The sequence below is a fragment of the Macaca nemestrina genome, chromosome 5 (assembly GCF_043159975.1).
Source record: "Macaca nemestrina isolate mMacNem1 chromosome 5, mMacNem.hap1, whole genome shotgun sequence".
Lineage (NCBI taxonomy): Eukaryota > Metazoa > Chordata > Mammalia > Primates > Cercopithecidae > Macaca > Macaca nemestrina.
Window position 1 is genome coordinate 28,239,910 of NC_092129.1, and position 20,086 is coordinate 28,259,995.

The 20,086-nt window shown below is 35.7% G+C and overlaps 1 protein-coding gene and 1 long non-coding RNA gene across 32 annotated transcripts in view; one reads left to right on the forward strand and one right to left on the reverse strand.

Annotated features, from left to right (window-relative positions):
- LOC105465538 (triadin) overlaps positions 1–16,191 on the reverse strand; it is a 408,157-nt gene extending 391,966 nt beyond the window's left edge. For 21 of the 28 annotated variants that reach the window (XM_071096399.1, XM_071096381.1, XM_071096398.1 and 18 more), the window contains exon 1: positions 15,910–16,190. In XM_071096399.1, the coding sequence (XP_070952500.1) occupies positions 15,910–15,931 (22 nt within the window). In that variant the 5' untranslated portion in view covers positions 15,932–16,190. Of the gene's footprint in view, positions 1–15,909 lie in introns of all 28 variants that reach the window. The other 7 variants (XR_011623327.1, XR_011623326.1, XM_071096402.1 and 4 more) reach the window with 5 other exon arrangements.
- LOC105465537 (uncharacterized) overlaps positions 1–20,086 on the forward strand; it is an 81,241-nt gene that overhangs the window by 32,537 nt on the left and 28,618 nt on the right. For 2 of the 4 annotated variants that reach the window (XR_011623328.1, XR_011623329.1), the window contains exons 4-5: positions 11,477–11,590; positions 15,739–15,877. The exons of 1 other annotated variant lie outside the window; for it this stretch is intronic. This is a non-coding gene — a long non-coding RNA (uncharacterized lncRNA). Of the gene's footprint in view, positions 1–11,476; positions 11,591–15,738; positions 15,878–16,274; positions 16,523–20,086 lie in introns of those variants that run through there. One more of the 4 variants, XR_011623330.1, reaches the window with a different exon arrangement.

The window sequence follows — 20,086 nt, forward strand, 5'->3', positions numbered from 1 at the left end:
GGATTCTATTCATTTTCTCTCTGCTCCTCCATTTTATATATCTTGTGAGACTAGATCAATTTATTCTAAAAAACAGGACATTTCTAGGAGATATCCACAAGGTCATCCTTTCTCCACATTTTCCAACTAGATTTAAACAATCCAATTTGAGTGAGCACAGTGGCTTCATGCTGAATGCACCTTTTCACCACAGAACATAGTGCCATGAAATAAATATACATTGATAATAGAATATTAAAACTAAAAAAAGAACCCATAAAAATGTTGTTCATCATAGCCTCCCAAAATTGAAACAAAAATCCAATGGATAAACAGTGATTTTTTTATGCAATGGAACACTGTACAGAAAGAAGAATAACAAACTCTAGCTACATACAACAACATAAATGACTCTTACAAACAGAATGAGGAATTAATGCAGCAAAACACAACAATACATGCCATGTTGCTCCATTTATATAAACAACAAACTTAGCAGAACTATATTGTTTATCGGTGTTGAGGTCATAAAACTATAAAGCAAAGGAAGAAAACCATTACTAAAAAAGTTGGTTCACTGGAGAGGAAAGTTCAAAGAAAGAGGAGCCTTTATTGGGAAGCAACACCAAAGTGAGAGTCAAAGTGTGGTTAGATGAAGATGTGCTTTCCAGGTGCTGGGAATAGTTTCCTGATCTAGGTGTTGGTTAGGTGGATGTCAACTGCGTTGCTCCTTAGTAAATGATATATAAAGACAGTTGACTCTTGAAGAACATGGGTTTTAACTGTGTGGTTCCACTTATGTGAGGATCTTTTTTAATGAAAGTTATAGCAAAAGTGCCTGGCTCTCCGGCATCCCACTCGAACTTCTTAACCTCTTCTGCTTCTGCCACCACTGGGACAGCAAAACCAATCCTTCCTCTTTTTTCTCCTCCTCAGTCTACTTAATGTGAAGATGATGAAGATGAAGGTATTTATGATGCTCCAATTCCACTAAATGAATACTAAATATATTTTATCTTCTTTATGATTTTCTTAAAAAACATTTTCCTTTCCCTAGCTTACTTCATTGTAATTCTCTCTCTCTCTCTCCATATATATATATATATATATATATATATACACACACACACACACACCCCACACATACACACACACACACATATAACATACAAAATATGTATTAATCAACAATGTTATTGGTAATGTTTCTGGTCAACAGTAGGCTATTAATAAAGTTTTGGGAGGAGTCAAAGTTATATGTGGATTTTCGACTGGGGAGTCGGTGTCCTTAACCCTTGTGTTGTTCAAGGGTCAGCCGCATATGTGATTATGAACCTTTCAGAGTCTGTATTTTACTAAAATGAATTTTTAAGAAAAATATTTTTAAAATTATGATGACTCATACCATTTTTTTTAACACTGAACTGAGGAGGTGGCTGGTCTCTCGAAAAGCAGGACAGCATTATTCAGCAATCATAACAGTATCCTAATTTTTTTACATTTGTATGTAGAGTTCTTGTGCATTTTGGCCTCTAGCTCAGTATTACCTAACAACTTAATTTTAAGCAAGTTTTTATATGATTTGAAAATACATTTGTCATCATGATAGTATTGTAAAGGATTAAAAAAACACTGGAGGTACTCTAAGCAAACACGTAGAGTTCAACATGACACAATATAGGGTGACTCTCAAGTAAAAGAAATGTAATCCACCTTGAGGTTTGTTATTTAGCTTGTGTAAAACTATCGGGCAATTTCACAGAGCACTCTCTCACTTTGCCCATCAGAACTGCTTCCACCTGTGCCTCTCCTCAAATTATGCTGTCACTTTTCAACTCATTAGTTAGCTCAAGGACACAGAAAATAAGCCATCACCTTTCACTGATTTTTCTCAAGGGGGAAGTATGTCATTCCATTTAGTTTGTGAATCTTTTTGCCCTATATTTCCCTGAGGTTATTGTCTTTCTTATTCCTTTCTACTGTAGAATTATAAGTAGCAAATTGAGGCAAACAACTGATTAGAGAAGCAAAATGACCTTCTCACCAATCCAAATCCCCTCTATTGACATCAAAAGAACCTTATATATAAAATTGAATGATAACTAAGCCTAGAGTTTCTCATAGTTGAGGATTTCAATCCCATCTCCTTTGAAGTTACCACTAGCATCTATGCACATCTTTATTTTATGTTCTTGTTAACTGTGGTGTAGTTTATTATCTCTGATAGGAAAATTTTGGGGGTGTTTATGGAGTCTAAATTATAGTGAGAGGTGCTACTGGGTATTAATTATTCTGCAATCTCTGGGGAAGGTCGTTACAACAAATTTTTCCACCCCGAATACCAATGAAGTGTGTCTCCTCCAGTTTTGTTCATTGAACCCAAGATCAACATATTTATTGATTTAGTGTAAAAAATCGAATAATTGTTTCTAAAATGAATTAACCTTTCATGAATTTTTAGGACCTAGGGATGTTACAAACTTAATTCTTTACTCTTTCTTCTGTGTCCCTGTCCTTTAATTTAGAAACATTCTTCAAATGTTAACATAAGTTCTCCTCCTTTATATCAGTCCCTGATCAAACAAATCCGTCCATTCTCCTAGCTTCTCAGATTTTCCCAATAGTAATATCTCATAACAGTTGATTTGCTTATTTGTTTTATATTGATTTATTCCCTAATAGCTTTATATATGTAAACATTGTCTATTTTAAATCTGATGAGAAACCAAGAAACATATCTCACAATTTTTGTATATAATTTTATACATACTTGTTTCAAGAAACTTTGAACTGGCAGTCCAGTATCAGAGAGTTACATATACAATTATCTCATCATTTCTTGAGGACTAGATTTATGTATATTTTACATTTCATCCCTAGAATTAAAAGAGTAACTAGCAAAAGTAGATACCAAAAATATATACAAGTAATGTTTGTTAGGTGCATGATTATCACTCAGGGGGCCAGACTTTTTGTTCCTCTCCATCCACAGGTAAATAATGGAGTGATAGGAAGAAGATAAAATACTATGTCTCAAAGCACATGAGTATTGAGAGCTCATGTCCCTCAAAAACAGAGACCCATAGCATGATGAGATAGCACATCATTCTAGCCAGACCAACAAGACGCTTCAAATCCTGAGGGACTGGGCAGAAACTGAGCAGTGAAGTCTGGTGTACATAATTCAAGAGGTAGCCAAAATTTTCTGGAAACTGTCAGAACTATTATTTCTAATGTTAACTCCCAGTCACTATGAACAAAGGCCCTAGAGAATTCTGCTGTCTTATTGCTTTAATCTAATCATTACCGCTACCCTAAGTACTTTCTGCTCACATTTTCAGAGGCTTGGTCTATGGACCCTGTCATTGCTTTTACAGGAACTCTTGACAAGACCACTGACCTAACCACTAGTTCTCATATTATTTAGAACAACCCATGCTGGTAGATTTGGTTTTACTTTAGGAACTGATTCTTCTTTGTTAGCCTGAAGACACTTGTTTAATCATTACCTGACAGTTCGTATTATTTTATTATTTCTTCATGAACTGGAAATGGTCTCTATACAAACACAGTAAGCTCAAAGTAGCGTATGTGGGGATGGAAATCAGCAATAGAAGTTAAAATAATGGGAGAACACTCAGATGGGATGATAGAGAACTAGGAAACATAATAACTAATTACAAATGAATCAGAAACATGAAACATCTAGATTTTATAGTATTATAGCAACAGTATGCCTGACTGAAAATTGAGTATTTAAATCAGGACTTTTACCCAGTTTCTTAGTAAGGTAACTTGGTACCCCAGTCTTCACAGGGCTACATCCCACAGACTACTAATTTTTACCTACCTCCTGTCTCTCTCTCTCTCTCTCTCTCTCTCTTTTTGTCATTTCTGCATTGATCAAATGTACTCTTGATCTCCTTACTCCTTGAAAAATTATTACACCTTCACAATAATGTCATGTGCACTGAGAATTATCAGTGTTAAGAATAGGACATTCTTTACTTACCCTAAATTATTTTCAGCAAGTTTCAAAGTGAAATAATTAATCATAAGATTTATGAACAATAATATGACATTCTTTACATCAAACACCATCAGCCACACCTTGGAGATATCATACAATAAAGCAAATAATTGCAAGAAAGCAAATCACACTTTTTTTTTCTGTATCCTAGTGTGTATAAAAGTTATATATGCAGTGCATTCTAGTCTGTTAAATGTGCAATAACATTGTGTCTTAAAAAGCAATGTACAGACCTTAAAAATACTTTGTTGGTGGGGATGGTTAATGGGCACAGAAATACAGTTAAAAAGAATAATATCTAGCATTTGATAGCACAATAGTGACTACAGTCAACAATAATTTATTGTACATTTAAAAATAACTAAAAGAGTATATTTGGATTGTTTGTAACACAAAGAAAGGATAAATGCTTGAGGTGATGGATACCCCACTTATCCTGATGTGATTATTACTAATTGTATGACTGTATAAAAATATTTCATGCACTTCATAAATATATACACCTACTCTGTGCCAACAAAAATAGAAAATTAAAAAAAAACTTCATTGCTGAAAAATACTGACAATCATGTGAGCCTTCAGTGAGTCATAATCCTTTTGCTAATTGAAGGTCTTGCCCCAATATTGATGGCTGCTGACTGATCAGGGTGGTGGTTGCTGAAGGTTGGGATAGCTGAAGCAATTACTTAAAATAAGACAACAACGAAATTGGCCACATTGATGGACTCTGCCTTTCATGAAAGGTGTCTCTGTAGTATGTTACATTCACTGTTAGATAGGATTTTACCTATAGGAGAACTTCTTTTGAAATTGGAGTTAATCCTCTTAAACCCAGCCATTGCTTTATCTTCTACATTATGTTATATTACAAATCCTTTGTTGTCTTTTCAACAATGTTTACAGCATCTCCATCAAGAGCAGAGTAGGTTCCTAGAAATACCATACCCAAAGGATTATAAATCATGCTGCTATAAAGGCATATGCACACATATGTTTATTGCGGCACTATTCATAATAACAAAGACTTGGAACCAACCCAAGTGTCCATCAATGATAGACTGGATTAAGAAAATGTGGCACATATACACCATGGGATACTATGCAGCCATAAAAAAAGGATGAGTTCATGTCCTTTGTAGGGACGTGGATGAAGCTGGAAACCATCATTCTCAGCAAACTATCGCAACGACAAAAAACCAAACACCGCACGTTCTCACTCATAGGGGGAAATTGAACAACGAGAACACTTAGACACAGGAAAGGGAACATCACACACCAGGGCCTGTCGTGGGGTGGGGGGATGGGGGAGGGATAGCATTAGGAGGTATACCTAAAGTAAATGATGAGTTAATGGGTGCAGCACACCAACACGGCACAGGTATACATATCTAACAAACCTGCACGTTGTGCACAGGTACCCTAGAACTTAAAGTATAATAATAATAAAAAAGAGTAGAGTAGATTCCATCTCAATAAACCACTCTCCTTGCTCATTCATAAAAAGCAACTCCTAGGCCAGGAGTTGCAACTCCTAGGCACGGTGGCTCATGACTGTAATCCCAGCACGTTGGGAGGCCAAGGCTGCTGGATCCCTTGAGACCAAGAGTTCAAGACCACCTTGGCCAACATGGTGAAACCCTGTTTCTACAAAAACATACAAAAATTAGCCTGGCAGGGTGGTACACACCTATAATCCCAGCTACTTGGTGGGTGAGGCATGAGAATCACTTGAACCCAGGAGGCAGAGGTTGCAGTGAGCTGAGACTGTGCCACTGCACGCCAACCTGGGTAACAGAACTAGATGCTGGCTCAAAAAAAAAGAAAAGAAGTCATTCCTCATCCATTCAAGTTTAATCATGAGATTGAAGCATCTTCAGGTTCCACTTCTAATTCTAGATCTCTTGCTATTTCCACCGCATCTGCAGTTACTGCCTCTACTGATGTCTTGAGCCCCTCAAAGTCATCATGAGGGTTGGAATCAACTTTTTACAGAATCCAGATAATGGTGATATTTTGACCTCTTCTCATGCATCAAAAATATTTTTTAATCGCATCTAGAATGGTGAATTCTCGAGAAAGTTGTCAATATACTTTGCTTGGATCCATAAGAGGAATTGCTCCCTATGTCAGCTATAGCCTTACAACATGTATTTTTAAAATTTTTTTATTTATTTTATTTTATTTTTTGAGACAGAGTTTCACTCTTGTTCCCTAGGCTGGAGTGCAGTGGCACGATCTCGGCTCACTGCAACCTCCACCACCCAGGTTCAAGCGATTCTCCTGCCTCAGCCTCCCAAGTAGCTGGGATTACAGGCACCTGCCACCACAGCAGGCTAAGTTTTGTATTTTTAGTAGAGACAGGGTTTCACCATGTTGACCAGGCTGGTCTTGAACTCCTGACCTCAGGTGATCCACCCACCTTGGCCTCCAAATTGCTGGGATTATCGGCATGAGCCACCGAGCGTGGCCCACAAAATGTATTTCTTAAAAAGTAAGTTTTGAAAATCAAAATTACTCCTTGAGCCATGAGCTGCAAAATAGATCTTTTAGTAGGCATGAAAACAACATTAATCTCTTTGTATATCACCATCAGAGCTCTTGGGTGACCAGGTGCATTGTCAATAAGCAGAAATACTTTGAAAGAATTTTTTTTTTTTTGAGCAGTAAATCTCAACAGTGGGCTTAAAATATTCAGTAAACCATGTTGTAAAGAGATGTGCTGTCATCCAGGCCTTTATTATCTCATTGATAGAGCACAGGCAAAGTAAATTTATTATAATTCTTTAGAGCCCTGGAACTGTCATAATGGTAAATGAGCATTGGCTTCAACCTGAAGTCACCAGCTGCATTATTCCCTAACAGGAGTCAGCCTAAACTTTGAAGCTTTGGAGCCGGGCATTGACTTCTCCTATCTGACTCTGAAAGTCCTGGATGGCATCCTCTTCCAATAGAGGACTGTTTAGTCTACACTGAAAATGTTTTGTTTAATGTAGCCACCTTCATCAATGATCTTAGCTAGATCTTCTGGATAACTTGCTGCAGCTTGTACATCAACCCTTGCTGCTTCCACCTTGCACTTTTGTTATGGGGATGACTTCTTTTCTTAAACCACATGAACCAACCTCTGCTAGCTTCCAACTTTTCTTCTGCAGCTTCCTTATCTCTCCACATCTTCATAGAATTGAAGAGATTTAGGGCCTTGGTCTGGATTAGGCTTTGGCTGAAAGAGAATTCTGGCTAATTGGATCTTCTATCCCTATCCAGAGCACTCAAACTTTCTCCACATCAGTAATAAGTTTGTCTCACTTTCTTAACATTCGTGTGTTCACCAGAGTAGCACTTTTAATTTCCTTTAAGAACTTTTCCTTTGCATTCACAACTTGGCTATTTGGTGCAAGAGGCCTAGCTTTCAGCCTATCTTGGCTTTTGGCATGCCTTCCTCAGTAAGCTTAATTATTTTCAGCTTTTGATTGAAAGTAAAGATATGCAACTCTTCCTTTCACTTTAATACTTAGAGGCTGTTGTAGGGTTATTAATTTTCCTAATCTCAATATTGTTGTGTCTCAGGGAATAGAAAATGCCTGAAGAGAAGAGATAGCGGGAATGTCTAGTTTTTGGAGCAGTCAGAATACACATATTTATTGATAAAATTCACCATCTTATATAGAGGCAGCTTGTGGTGACCTAAAACAGTTATAATATTAATAACAAAGATCAACGATCACAGATCACCAAAACAGATAAAACAATAATGAAAACATTTGAAACACTATGAGAATTACCAAAATGTGACACAGAGACAGGAAGTGAGCACGTCCTGTTGGAAAAATGGTGGTGATAACTTTATTCATTTTCTTTGAAAAATGCAGTATCTGTGGCATGCAATAAAGCAAAGTGCAATAAAAAGAGACATGTCTGCAATTTCAAATTTGAATCAAATATTTTAAAATCTGTCCAGTCTTTATTCTCACTATTATTTCTGGCTCTTTCCTTTTTGTTTTGCAATGTAGCGGGGACCTTTTATTATTAATTTTTGTGTCCACATTGTCAGGCATTCAATTTGGTGCATAATAGGTGTTAAAATATTGAATAAAACTGAACCTCTGGCATGACATACTGCTTTATAAATCTACGTCTAGGTTGATAATTAATACCATACAGTCTAAACTTTTGTTATATTTCAGATGGAGGTAACTTGCCTTTTTCTAAATGCAATGCCTAATATTTCTGCAGATTTAAATTCACAAACTTGGCATTTTACTATACTATAGTAACTTTCAGATTTTACAGTACACTTTTTCCCCTAGGCAATAATATATAGGTTAAATAAGAATAACCATGGGCAAAAATAATAGATCCAGCAGTGAATGTCAGAGAAGTACCACTTCATATCTGTTATTTTTGTCTTGACATTATATTAAATGTCTACCTCAAAGAGAAAATTCCCCTAATCACATGATGATTTTATTTTCAAAGTCAACAAACAATTTTCCACGGAAAGTTTGCTAAATATGTATTTTGAACGTCTGTATAAATGGAAACTGAATCTCTCACATCCACGAGCTCACGAATGCCCTAGACCATATTAAAACTAAGTTTGAAATACTAAGATTTTTTTTGTTTCTTTTGTTTTTCTTAACACTTTAGTAACCTGTGTCAGGGAGGGGAGAATGATGCAGCAAATGCGTAGCAAAGATAAAACTGGTTTGTCACAGTGAGTTCCAGCTTCATGCTGTCTAAATGAAACCAAGTTTCCCCTATGAAGAACGGGTTGCTCCATTTAAATTATCTTTGTTCTTATAGGTCAAAATATCATGTCTTTTACTTGTTTGGGTGAAAACCACATGCACTAGCTTCTGGCACAGATAACATATTAGAAAATATCTAAACCACATATATTTAAATGTAATATTTAAAGTACATTGTAACTGAGATAGAGTCTGCAGTTTATGAGGAAACAGCTCATTTACATACCAAAGAATCTCTCAAAATTGTAAATTCTGTGTGTCTTTGACAGTTTCACTTCAGGCATGGAGATGTGGAGATGTTTGAAGTTTAGAGAGCATTAACTTGTATAGAGCAGAGCAAGACTTTATTCATTGCACATTTGCCAAAGATACTCTTTTTGGTTTCCTTTGAAGATAAAAATTACTATCTGTTTGGACCAGGAAGTTCATCTGTCTCTGTATAACTCTCACTAGGGGTAATATATATTTACGTGACAATCAAATAAGTATTCTCTATAAAAAACCAAGCCTGTCATTCATATTATACAGGGCAGGTGGGAACTGGGGACAGCAAAAACTTAACCTTGACAAATCTTCCTAGAACTTTAAGTAAAATGGGGCCTAACTCCATAAACTTGACATTATTGTATGATGTTAATGCATAGTTGCGAGATGAAGATTTTTTCCCTACTTTGTTCTTTTTAAATGTGTTAATTAGATAACATGTATTTTTACAAAATACATTAAACATGTACCCAACGGGTTTCTTTTTGTTTGAAAGAAGAAAAGAATAATGTTTTAATACTGTCTTTGAGCTCCAACTAAGCATAAGTATAAAACCAAAAGCTTTGCTGGAAAATCTTAACCATTTTCTTTTCAAATTGATATATTCAACACAAAGGTCAATGTAGATGATTTTAAAATTGCTTAGTTGCACTGTTTTATGTTTCTCTCATATTAAATATTGTTAACTGATTAAAAATTAATGCAAACAGTATTGGAGACTTTAAGTCTCTATGGATTCCTAAGCCTTTAGTATAATAACTGAATAGCCTCAATTCGTTTTTGCATTGTAAAAGTAGCATAAATTTTAAATTACTGTCACAATGATGACCAAAAGTAAATAGGAAAAAAAAAAACATACATTTAAGCTGATAAACAGAACATTTTCATGGATACTATGTGCTTATGGGATGGGAGAAAAATAGTTCCTATTACAAATAATAATAAAAACTATAAGAAAAAGCGTCTTAGTGGAACCTAACAAGGGCTGACACTACACAGCTATATTTTCTGCTCATTGTCACTGCAAATTTTGCATCATGGATGACTTGCACAATTTAAAAAGCGTAAAGTTAATTTGCCAAATAGCATGATCCTGTAAAATTTTAAAAAATTCCTCTGGCCATACTATTTTTAATTAACCAAGTTCATGACCCTTCTTGTGAGGCTCCATCCTCCCCAGACCAAGAGTGGTTGAGTAGTGGAGATAGTGCCTGAACCCCAATTTCTGACTCAAGTAAAACTCCATGCACTTACTACTCTATCACATTCTCTTTTCTTAATGCTTCTTTCTCTTAGCTCTGCACTATATTTTCTCTCTGATTTTCAGTGAACTATACTCTCCTGGTTTTTAAAATTGCTTTTTTTTTTTCTCCTTTTTTCCTATTTTCCTAAAGTCAACTTGAGCAGTAAAGAACAAGAAGTTTCAGAGTCAGACTAATCGGGTTTATTTGATACCTGCCTTTCACAGTTTCTGTGATATTTCAAAGAGATAGTCATACAAAAGCTTCATACTTAATACCCTGTCAATGAATGCAATGTTCCAAGCCATAGCAATTTTTAGAACTATTTTTTCTTGCATCATGTTGACTCCTTAGGCTTTTGAATTGTTCTCAGGTTTTCTCATGACCTATCTCAAAAACAAACTTTTTCTAATTATTGTCTCTAATTAATGTCACCAATAATATGAAACGTCTTGTTCTTTACTGCAAACATCACATCACCTCTTTCATAAATCTTTGAATGTGTATCTCCAAATACTAAGTAATTTTAAAACACAACCACAATACAGTTATCCCACTAAAAATATAATTATTAAGGTTATCTAACATCCAGACTGTATTAAATGTTCACTTATTTCATTAGAATTTTTTAAGGTTGTTTGCTTGAATCATGATCCCATCATTACATACATTGTGATGGGTTGCTAACTTTTTACATTTCTTTTCATCTATTCTCCAGATTTTCTTGTTTTTGTTCCCAGGAACTTATTTGAAGTAACTGGGTTGTCTGTACTGTAGCAGTTCCCATAGCCTACTGCCTACTATGGTATAGATTTTAGTATATTCCTCATGCCTCTATTTCTTAAAAAATGGAGGCAGTGTATTTCCTTTTCCTTCCCTCCTTTCTTGCTTTCTCCTTTCTTTCTAGTCAGAAGAGTCAGTTCTAGCTATCATTTTACTGGTTGGTTGGGTTTTGCCTTACATTTTGCCAACAGTGTGCCTTTTTTGTGGCTTCCAGACTTTTATCCATGGGTCTGTGCATTGCCCTCAAGTGTTGCATAATGAAAAAATCCAATCTTCTACTTAAACAATCCATGCACAAATCTTTTCATTTAACTGTGACTTTCACCGTCGTGGTCCTCCTCTTTTGAATAGGCTATCTTTCTAATGTCAGTTTTAAAATGTACTTATGAGACTAAAAATAATATTTTATATGTGGTATGTTGTTTTATCAGGAAAATGAAGAACATCCCCTGGAAGTAACCACGGCTTGAAACTAGTGCTACAATCCTTTGTATCCCCAGGTCATCCCCACTTAAGCCAGAGCAGCTGCCCTTTGCTTTGACGAGGTAAATGAAGAAACATAGGTTGGACCACCTCATAATTTCACCATCTGTCACGCTAGATGATATAACTTGTTTGCCTAGTTGTTAAGTAGTCTGGCAGTGAATTCTTGAATTTTTTTTTTTTTTTTTTGAGAGCAACCGTGAGTAATCTTGTGCTGCAGAGTCTATGGGAGCAGTGCGGTGTGTAGAATATAAATGACCACTTTTGCTCAAATTTTGAATATCAAATCCTCTCCGAGGTTTGATTGTTACAGAAGCAGTGAAATGTGATTCAGCTAATGGTAAGGAAAGAATTCCATGCATAGTACAATAATTTTTCTCCGGAAGCCTGAGGTTATATAATGGTTTATAAGTTGACAGTTTGACATAAGCTCTTCTAGCATTTTAAATAAAAAGCTTTCTTGAACTAAGCGTTCTAGTAAATACTAAGTTAATTATATATAGGATTCCCAGCAACTTGGACACATTACATTGCAAGGAAGATAAAGGACTATTTATAGCCCTGAACCTGTGTGCTGTTTGAGTGTAATCCAGTCTGGGCCTGATTCAACCTCCTAAATGTAACATGGTCCTAGTGTAGGCTCCAACAACAACCTAATTGACCAACCTAACAGTCTCACACAGCAAGAAGACATATCCAATATGACTCTGTGGTCAGGCATGATAATGAATCCTGGCTATATCACATACAGTTGTGTGAATTCTAGCACATTCTTTAAACTCTCTCAACCTCAGCTTCCTATTCTCTTTTTTTTTTTTTTTTTTTTTTTTTTTTTGAGATGGAGTCTTGCTCTGTCGCTCAGGCTGGAGTGCAGTGGCCGGATCTCAGCTCACTGCAAGCTCCGCCTCCCGGGTTTACACCATTCTCCTGCCTCAGCCTCCCGAGTAGCTGGGACTACAGGCGCCCGCCACCTCGCCCGGCTAATTCTTTGTGTTTTTTAGTAGAGACGGGGTTTCACCATGTTAGCCAGGATGGTCTCGATCTCCTGACCTCGTGATCCGCCCGTCTTGGCCTCCCAAAGTGCTGGGATTACAGGCTTGAGCCACCGCGCCCAGCCAGCTTCCTATTCTCTAAACAGCAATAATACTAGCCTTTATCTCATTTGGTGGCCCTGAAGATTAAATGAATATTTATCAAGCTCAATACAGTGCTTGATATCTTATGTCTTCAGAATAAATGTAAGTTGTTATCATTGCTGTTATAATTATCTTTATTAATTTATTGTGCCAGAATCAAAGGTGTTATTACTCTAAAATCCTTTAGGGTTCAACTTTGTCCTATTTCTAATTTATCTATTGCTCTGTACCTGAAACACAATTCTGTAATTAACATTATTTCCTTTCTTCCACTGGATGAAGTAAGCCAGCTTGGAACCTGCAGTGGAAATTGATGTGAGCAGCTAGGTGAGGTTATAGGAACGGCATCACTGTAGTTGAATAAGCTATGGGATGAGGCACAGGAGGCATGAAATGTATCCTCAGGTCTCTCCTAATTTCCCATGACCATCAGAGAGTCATATAATATGTATGAGCCTCGTCTTCCCAAAACCTGAGATGAGGACAGTTGACTAGAGCTTTCTAAGGTAATGAGTTACCTCTTATATTCTTAAGTGCCACAAACTGTTTTGTTTGTGTGTGTGATAAATGGATGGAAATTGTAATTGATAGGTGGCATAGGTCTACTGATAGAGTGCTGGCATTTCAGTAATATGTCCAAAAGTGATTGCAAGCCCCAGGCGTGGTGGTTCATGCCTGTATTCCCAATGTTTTGGGAGGCAGAGACAAGAGAATCTTGGCTTGAGGCCAGTAGTTCAAGTACAGCCTGGTCAACATAACAAGATCCTGTCTTTACAAAAATAAAGCAAAAAAAAAGTTAGCCAGGCATGGTGGTGCACACCTGTAGTCCTAACTACTTCTGATGCTGAGGTAGAAAGATTGCTGGAGCCCAGGAGTTTGAGACTGCAGTGAGCTATGATCATGCCACTGCATTCTAATATGGGTGACAGAGAAACTCTGCTCTAAAATAAATAAATAAATAAATAAATAAATAAATAAGTGGTTGAGAAAGAAATATAGCAGATGAGATAAAATAAGACTATTCCAGGCTCAGAAAATAGCCTGTACCAAGGCATTGTACAAAGGCATACCTTTTATAAAGGACTGGAGGAAGGCAATTGTAGCTAGGGCACAGAAAGTGAGAATTGCCAAGGTAACATGAAACTGTGTAGTAAAACAGTGTGCAAAAAACTTTGGATATCCTCAAAGAATGACTGTGCTACCTTAAAAGATAACTTCATTTGAGTTGACAGTCTAATTTTCATTTGAGAAATATTATTAATAAATCACTCCAGAAAATGAAAAAAAGTACATAATTGATGTTTAGATAATATAGATCCTATGAACTGTTAAGACCCGGAAGTGGAAAATGACCATCACCCAGGAATTAGATGGTATTTCTACTTTTTAATTTTATTACTAATTCAATTACTTTTATGGGTGACTCCAGAAGGTCTTCTAAGGCCCTTTTAAACCCCTGCAGAGTGGAGGCAGAAACAAAAGTTCTATTTCATAATCACGAATTTTCCTGTAAAAAGTCTTTTGAATCAACTGCAAGTTCTACAGAACATAAGCCACAAACAAGCCCAAGATGGTTTAGTCAACCGACCTCCTGAATCACCTGGGAGCCCAAACACTGAGCAGAGGTAGAGAAACAGAAGATTAAGACACTCATAGCTATCTTAATAACTTGTGCAGAGCTAAGCAATAAGTTTTTATAGATAGCTTTCTTTAAGGCAAACTAAAAGCAACGTGACACAGAATATTTAAGGAATAGGAAAAATGCTGTTTATATTTAGTTAGCAAATTCTGAACTAAAATTGGTAAAGAGTAAACCTGATATCCTCTCACAGAAAAGAAAACACACACACACACACAAATGAGATTTAAAGGGGCTGGCTTTAAATGTTAGTAATGCTATAGTCTTGAGCGAGTCACAGAACATGTTAGCTACAGTTCCTTTTTCTGCCAAACTGAGATAATAATGCCTCCTTAATTGAATTGTGTCAGTTTTAAATAAGTAAACACCCATAACATTCTGAGCAAAATACCTAACACGCAGAATTCTCTCAGTAATTGTTATTAATTTGGGGTGTCAGACTGAATTTCTCAGTGTAAGGTACAAATAAGGCAATTCTTACAAATATTGACTGAAAATCTCCAAGAGAAATTACTGTGTGTCGATACTAATTTCTACCCCCAAAATAAAAACACATATTCTATAGTTCAGTTGTATTATTCAAAGCAAACCAGCACAGCATTTAACTTGGAAGTTGTTAAGAGCACCACCTGTCTGAGTTTCTTACAGCTGTCAGAAGCAAATTTTAGATCCACCTCCAAAATTTTACCTCAACTAGAACCAGACTGTGACTGTATTCAGAGTAATTTAGTTTTGAAGGGCTTCTTCATTCTAAGAAATATGTACACATATATATATATATGAAGCATATATGGAATATAAATATATATAACTAGCAACCATCAAATAGAAGATATGTATTATAATTATAGTATGTAGCTTTCAGTAAAGCATTGAAGCAGAAAATATTTATTGTAACATAAAGATAGAATTTACCATTTAGAGGAAAATGAAGAATGAATTTATGAAAAGAACCAGAATTCTAAACTTAATTACTTTATTTTAAAAATCATATTGATGCACAGTAAGTTTGTGGAATTCCAATCTTTATCTCTGAATTTCCATTAACGGTCAAATAAATACAAATTTTGTGAGACCACTTATGTCTTAAATTGTATATAAATCATATATATGTGTGTGTGTTTTACATACCCTAGTAGCAAAGGAAAAACAAACTTAAGGTCTCCATTTAAAAATATCATAAAGTAAAAATGCTTCAAATTACTTTTTAAGTTTAAGTAAGCATTAGTGTAATATTTTAAGTTCATCATGGTCTCCATCCTTGAAAACTTTGTAATTTTTGCTGGATAAGATATCATCCATCATGTTACATGACCATAGCTATTTATAGAGGTGTGAGTAACAACTGTTATCTAGTGGGGCCTTTGGTATAGCAGAGAATAGTTTCCACATGCAAAATTTAAGAGAAATCTCTTTTTGCTCCCCCAATATACAGATCTGGCAGCCTCTCAGCTCCTAAATCCACTTCTCAGATCCTGTATAGAATCATTGACCACGACAATTACCTTAAAGCAACGTTTTAAATGGACACATCAACAGTCCATGTGGCTGTCAATTTGCATATTTTTTTTCCTTACTTGATACTATTGGAAAATAGTAGCAATACCTTCAGCAGTGATCTCAGTCATGGTGGTCGTCAAAAGTAAATGTCAGTTGAAAAGTTCCCGTCAAGTAGCACTTTGCAGACTATTTGGGGATTTGAGAACTCTGGTAGAGGGTTCTGTGTCAAAACCTGGGGGCTCTTCTTTTTCCTGGCTGTTTCTGCTGCTTCTTTGTTGTCCTGTTGAACTTTGCCTCTCCTCTGCAGAGTTCTCCCCCTGGAATCAACCTAAGCCCTTTCCAAGCAGCACTTGTGGCTCAGCTAGAAGTATCAGCTTCAAACAAAAATAGCCTCATCTCCCTAGGACTCTTCAGCATGTTTGTTTTTTTTTTTTTTTTTTTTTTTTTTTTTTTTTTTTTTTGGCACTCTAGAGGAACACACACAGAGACACACCAGCTCTCCAGCCCCAAAGAGAGACAGGCAAAAAAAAAAAAAAAGAAGAAGAAGAAGAAGCCAAATGAACTACAAAGTACCATCTATGCCCGCACAGTTTCTCTAAGACAATTACAGATCTTGGGGTCTATGTCAGAAAACATGAAGTAAAGAGTTGAAAGTAATCTTATCCATGAGAGCTCAGATTTATTCTTAGTGCTTTTAATGGTCAGAACATTCTTCTTTCCCTTATTTGGCTTGGGGAGGGTCCCAAATGTCTACCACAGGCAAACGGGAGGGCAGTCTTAAGTAATTTTCTAAAAGTTGTGTTCCTGTTGATACAAATCCACTTAGCAAGTGCAGTTATTTTTATAGGGCTACACTTAAAATCGCAACGATTAAATCCTAAAGCTTTCTTTTAAAGTAGTCATAATGTAGAAGAGTAATATTTTCTGAACACTGACCAATAAGAATTACGTAATGTGAATTTATAGTGTGATACTTGAAAACCAATGGATTCATGAATTACTATGTTTTTAATTCTCTTTAATACCTAACTAAAAACTAAATATCTGCATTTATCCTTGCAATAAAAGGAAGCGAAGGTGACATAAAGTTTAGTGGTCCACAGCCAATATTTTAGTAAAATATTTCCTTATCTCAACTTAAAAAAAAAAAAGGATTATAGCAGCCACTAACAATTAACCAAATTGTCTGATTAGCATTTCACCTTCCCACTCCTAGACAGGTGTTAATGAGCAAAAAAATATTCAATAGTTGGTAGCTGGAAGGAAAAGGATAATCGAAGGGCACTGATAATCATAAACTCTAGCCAATCCGTAAATAATCAAGGGTGGGCTACACTTTTATTTTATTCTCATATTCAACCTACTACATGCTTGTAGTTTAATCTTTTAGCTTGAACTTGCTACCTTTTGTTTTCAGACCTCCTGAATTCATATGGTACTTCATAGATCATGAAGCAAAGCCATGTTTGTTATTTTTAAAATTCAGGCTCAGAAGAGTACTGCAACAGCTATTTCTGTAGGCAATGACCTCCTCCCTGTTAGTGGTTCTGTCTTTATCTGCTGCCCCCATTCCTGGCACAATAGAAAGTTGCTCATATATCAGCTGAATACATAAATTAGTAACAAATCTTAATTTACAAGGAGGAAATGATTACGTGATTGCATTCATGATTTTATTCAAATTCCTACATCTAGGACTGGGCCTAGAGCCTTTTAACTACAAGTTTGCTATCTTTCCCAAGAAGTGAGGCCTTGTTGCAGATACTATGACTTACAGGTAAAGGGGGTCACTGCAAATTAGGCCCACTAGTGGGATGAAAAGATACAAAATCCTCAAGAGCAGCTTCCCAGAGTTCTGGGTTGGTCTAAGGAGGTATCCTAGGAGAAAAGCCCTCCTCACACTGCCCCCCAAGGAATGTCCAGTAAATACTGCTGCAGTACTTCCAATTGTTTAAAAAAACATAGCACTTCATGTCTCCATTCATCAGTTACTTTCATAATCTTTCATTGTAGTTCACTGAAGGAATGACATCTTATGTAACTCATTAAGACTTTTCATGGGTCAGATCCTAAATAAAATTAGGCTCTGGAACAGGAAAAAACTCAACTTTTCAAACTCATTTTACTTAATAAAAAGTTTGAATAAGACTCTAGAAAAGAAATACTAAATTCCTAGTATTGATGTTACTCTTAGGTTCCCAATCACTATTTTCATGGTAAACATACCGGAAGGAAAAATAAGCAAACATTCTAGCCAATAAACATGTTTTGAAGATAATAGCTTTTTCAAACCTCTCTGTGAGATGAGTTGATGAATGTTATTAGACAGTGAGAAATTGGCATGGTTCTCATTTTGAAAAGTTATTAGGATTCTTTCAATTTATCTGAAACTCAATTCATGAGGTATGTCTTTGAATTCCAAATGGAACCCTGCCAAGTTTTCTGAAACCAAGCAAATGACATTCTTATAAATGTGTATACCCACTCTTCAGGGAACTCAAAGAATAAAACATTACAAACAATTCATTTGTCCTTGTTCATTTTTAAAGGGTCTTCCTTTCTAAAGAGGTGTTACCAGTTCATTGGGCTCTTTCAACGTGACCCAAAAGTGATAGTTCTCTCGTCTCAGCAATAGCTCCTGTAATAACTCTCCCATTCCACTTCTGTACCATCAGCACAGGTAGATTTATCATAGTTTTGCATACAGGGATATTTATAAAATTAGGACATTAATAACTGAGCTAGTCTAGATAAGTAAATGATAAACTGTGAAAATGTGTTATCCTATTAATGTTGCATTTAGGTCAAGGGGCATCTCCTACCTGATTATACTGATCATTATCCCTTGAAATATTCACTAGGTATTCTAAATAGTCAAATTAGTAGATAAAAATATTCTTCCTTAGATAAATGTTTAAACCTTGCTCCTGTGTCTGCTATTATCATAAACACTCAATAAGACATGCATTCTATTTAGCTATGAGCAAAATACTGTCATCCACACCAAGTTTCAAAATGGCAAAATATTTGGGAGGCAATCAGAGAAGTTTTGTTGATTTTTTTGTTTCCACCAAAATAAAATAAAATTAATTTTTAAAAACTGTCAAACCACACTGCATTACCTCTTTCAGTGCTGATTTGTTTTTTCTGTTGTGTGCAAGAAGAGACATAGTTGGGTGTAGATTGCTATTTACCATTAGTCATTTATTTTCTCAAGGACTGGGGATATTTGAGAGAAAGTAAATTTTAGAGTTTATTGTCAAGGTTTTCTGTTTCTTAATTTACAGACACAAATGGCTTATATACTTGGCTAACCTACGCATAAATTTGTGGTAAATGGAAATAATGGGAAACACACTTTGTACAATATAGCATGTCTAAACAGAGTGCAAATAAATGTGTAGGATATACAATTGGGTGAGAAAGCTATTTACTTGGATTTAAAAATAATAATTGCCATAACTTCCACATAAACCTAAGTTTTCAGGTTCATTTTAATAGGAGACAAAAATAAATAACCAAATGGAATGATTTCAATAAAGAGAAGGAGAGGGCAGAGTATCATGATGCAAAAAACTTCCAGAATTAAGAGCAAACAAAATATAAGCTACTGTTCTAGTGACTCAGATGAAGTAGCTTACAAGGGAAAATAGACATAAGTTTACTTTCAGCTTTGCAGGTGAAGAAAAACTGCAAACACAATTTAAATTTGTAAGGAATAAACATTGGCTTTTTAAACATTGAAATGAAGAAATATAGAAGAAACTAGGAACAGTGGAAGTGAATGTGAGACTATTTGCCTTCATTTGACCTTGAGATAGCATCAAATGACCTAGAAATTCCTCTGACCCTTGCATTTAATAAACTTAGAATTCAGAATCGCAAGAAAAGCCTCCAAGCCTCCATTGAACTATTATTTCATTAATCTTACTTCATCTCAGCACTGCTGTTCACTTCATTTTAAATTGTTTTGTCTTCTATTTGTGTCACAGAAAATATCATTCTGCCCTCATTACTATCTCTAAATGGCCTGTGCTCATTTCTTTAATCAAGGTTGAAAGTCATTCCATAGGTTTGGCTTACCATCTGATTATTTAGAAACTGTGTAATCCAGATCGTTTCAAATGACAGAAGGCATTCCAGTGCAATTAAAAACCTTCCTTTCTTTAACTCTGACTCATGAGTAGCTGAGTCTCCAATATCAGGCTTCTTTCCTCACACACATATGACATTGTCAAACATTCTCTTAGAAATTTTTCTGTGTCAATCTGATTTTTAGTTAA